This window comes from Atta colombica, unplaced genomic scaffold, assembly GCF_001594045.1.
Source record: "Atta colombica isolate Treedump-2 unplaced genomic scaffold, Acol1.0 scaffold219, whole genome shotgun sequence".
Lineage (NCBI taxonomy): Eukaryota > Metazoa > Arthropoda > Insecta > Hymenoptera > Formicidae > Atta > Atta colombica.
The window spans coordinates 960507-962501 of NW_017259315.1; the positions used below are offsets into that span (position 1 = coordinate 960507).

The window sequence follows — 1995 nt, forward strand, 5'->3', positions numbered from 1 at the left end:
TATATAGTAGTATATTTATTATAGTAGTATATTTTTATTAAAAACTGAATTTTAATATTATCAGGGTTTGATTAAGGATTGCCAGATTAAGGGTCAGTTTTTCCACTTTTTGGTAAATTTTACCTATGAAGAAGCATTTATTCTCGTCGTAATTGCCATAAGAATTGACCTGTAAGAATTGACCAATCACAATCGAATATTCCTCTCTTACAGTCAAATGAGAAGAGAATAATCGACTGTGATTGATCAATTCTTACAGATTATACGGTTATGACCAATCAATATAAATGCTCCTTAAGGATCGACAGAAGAAAGTATGGAGACTGATGGAGACCTCTAGTCTCTTCAAGTGCGATCAAGTGCGAAATATATTTCAGGTTATAAGAGAAAGAAATTACAAGTTTTAATTAATTTGTAATACAAATATGGTTTTCTTGTCGTTGAATCTTTTAACGAGAGCCCGCGGACCTGATGAATTTTGGCGAAAACGAAAAATATTCAAACTTGCCGCGGTAAGTGATTTGTCGATAAATAGATACTTCTAAATGCTTTTGATCAAAACATATTGTTAAAAAAATATATGGGAAAACTTTTAATGTTTTTAGCATTTTTTTGGTAGAAGAAGGAATTGTTACAGCATAGCTATCAAAGGCGTACATCGAGCTCTTATATACAGTACTATAGGCAGAAAATTGAAAAAAGAAGATATGAAAGAGGTATTTTAAAATTGATCAAAACACTTAAGAATAAAAATATGTATACGTCTATACATATAGAATTCATTTTTCTAAAATTTTATACCCCTCTTCTGCTTTCAGTTGCGGGAGCAAAGATTAGGAGCTGCTACGAGTGAACATGGTATAAATTTTACAATTCTCAGGGAAGGATTAACAAGATGTAACATTCTATTAAATCGAAAATCACTGACTGATTTGGCGATTTGGGAACCTCGATCTTTCAAAGCCATTACGGACATCGCATGTACGAGAGCAAAGCAAGATCATGTGAAGACTAAACTGAATATTCAAGTACCAAAGAATGTTATTGTAAGGGGTTTGATTAAATAATTTTCCATAAGTATAAAATGACAAGTTTTTTCCTTCTAATATATTTATTTGTTACTTTTGAGATATTTTCGAGTTCATGTTAATCATAATCGCATATCAATACTACAAAAGTTGCTAGACACATGATTAATTTTTTTTATGATACATCATTTGCGGCACCATAAATACATTTAATTACAAGAATCAATCATGTACAATTGTCCCACAACAATGCAACATCGAGTAATCTTTAGTAGCTATGCTGCAAGAGCTCAACATGATAAATGAAAATAGAACTCTGTGACATTACATTTTATCAGAACAGCTATATATGTTCAAACGGAATAGGCAACTTCTTGCGCGTACTCCGAATAAGAATAAATTTCATCTGAATATAATCTCATAAATATGTTTGTCAATGATATGTATATTCAACAACGAGCATTGATGATTTGTACAAATTCGGGCTTGAGTGACGCGCCACCAACCAAAAATCCATCGATATCCTTTTCTTTTGCTAAGTCTTTGGCATTGGCTGCTGTCACGGAACCACCGTAAATAATTCGTAAAGTTTGTGCAACATTGGGATTGATGTTCTTGGACAACCACTCTCGTAATTTTTCATGAACTTCTTGCGCTTGCTGAGGCGTCGCAGTTTTACCCGTACCAATGGCCCATACTGGTTCATAAGCCAAAACTACGTTGTCCCAAGATTTAATTTTATCCGCTATTGCCTTGGTTTGCCTATAAACTACTTCTTCAGTCTTTCCTGCTTCGCGCTCTTCCAATTTTTCGCCTATACATGCAATCACCTGGAAATGTCAAAAAATATTTTTTTCTCTCTCTTGCTTTTATTACAACGAATCATGTTGCATTATGCGCATGTTATTTTTCTACATATAATTTATGTCAATTCTCTGAACATGCATATATATATATATATATATAA

General features: G+C 32.7%; 2 protein-coding genes across 3 annotated transcripts in view; one reads left to right on the plus strand and one right to left on the minus strand.

Annotated features, from left to right (window-relative positions):
• The first annotated feature begins 333 nt into the window (after positions 1-333).
• LOC108687836 (39S ribosomal protein L20, mitochondrial) lies at positions 334-1080 on the plus strand. 2 transcript variants are annotated; one of them, XM_018193825.1, is made up of 3 exons: positions 334-512; positions 606-716; positions 819-1080. In XM_018193825.1, the coding sequence occupies exons 1-3, from the start codon at positions 426-428 to the stop codon at positions 1065-1067; spliced, it is 447 nt and encodes a 148-aa protein (XP_018049314.1). In that variant the 5' UTR covers positions 334-425; the 3' UTR covers positions 1068-1080. The 2 variants fall into 2 exon arrangements, with proteins under 2 accessions (XP_018049314.1, XP_018049315.1); XM_018193826.1 differs by having other exon boundaries at positions 432-512; positions 620-716.
• Positions 1081-1092: 12 nt separating this feature from the next.
• The window catches only part of LOC108687833 (triosephosphate isomerase), a 1861-nt gene continuing 958 nt past the window's right edge, over positions 1093-1995 (minus strand). Inside the window, exon 3 of the mRNA XM_018193819.1 lies at positions 1093-1869. Within this exon, the coding sequence (XP_018049308.1) occupies positions 1478-1869 (392 nt within the window). The 3' untranslated portion in view covers positions 1093-1477. The remainder of the gene's footprint in view (positions 1870-1995) is intronic.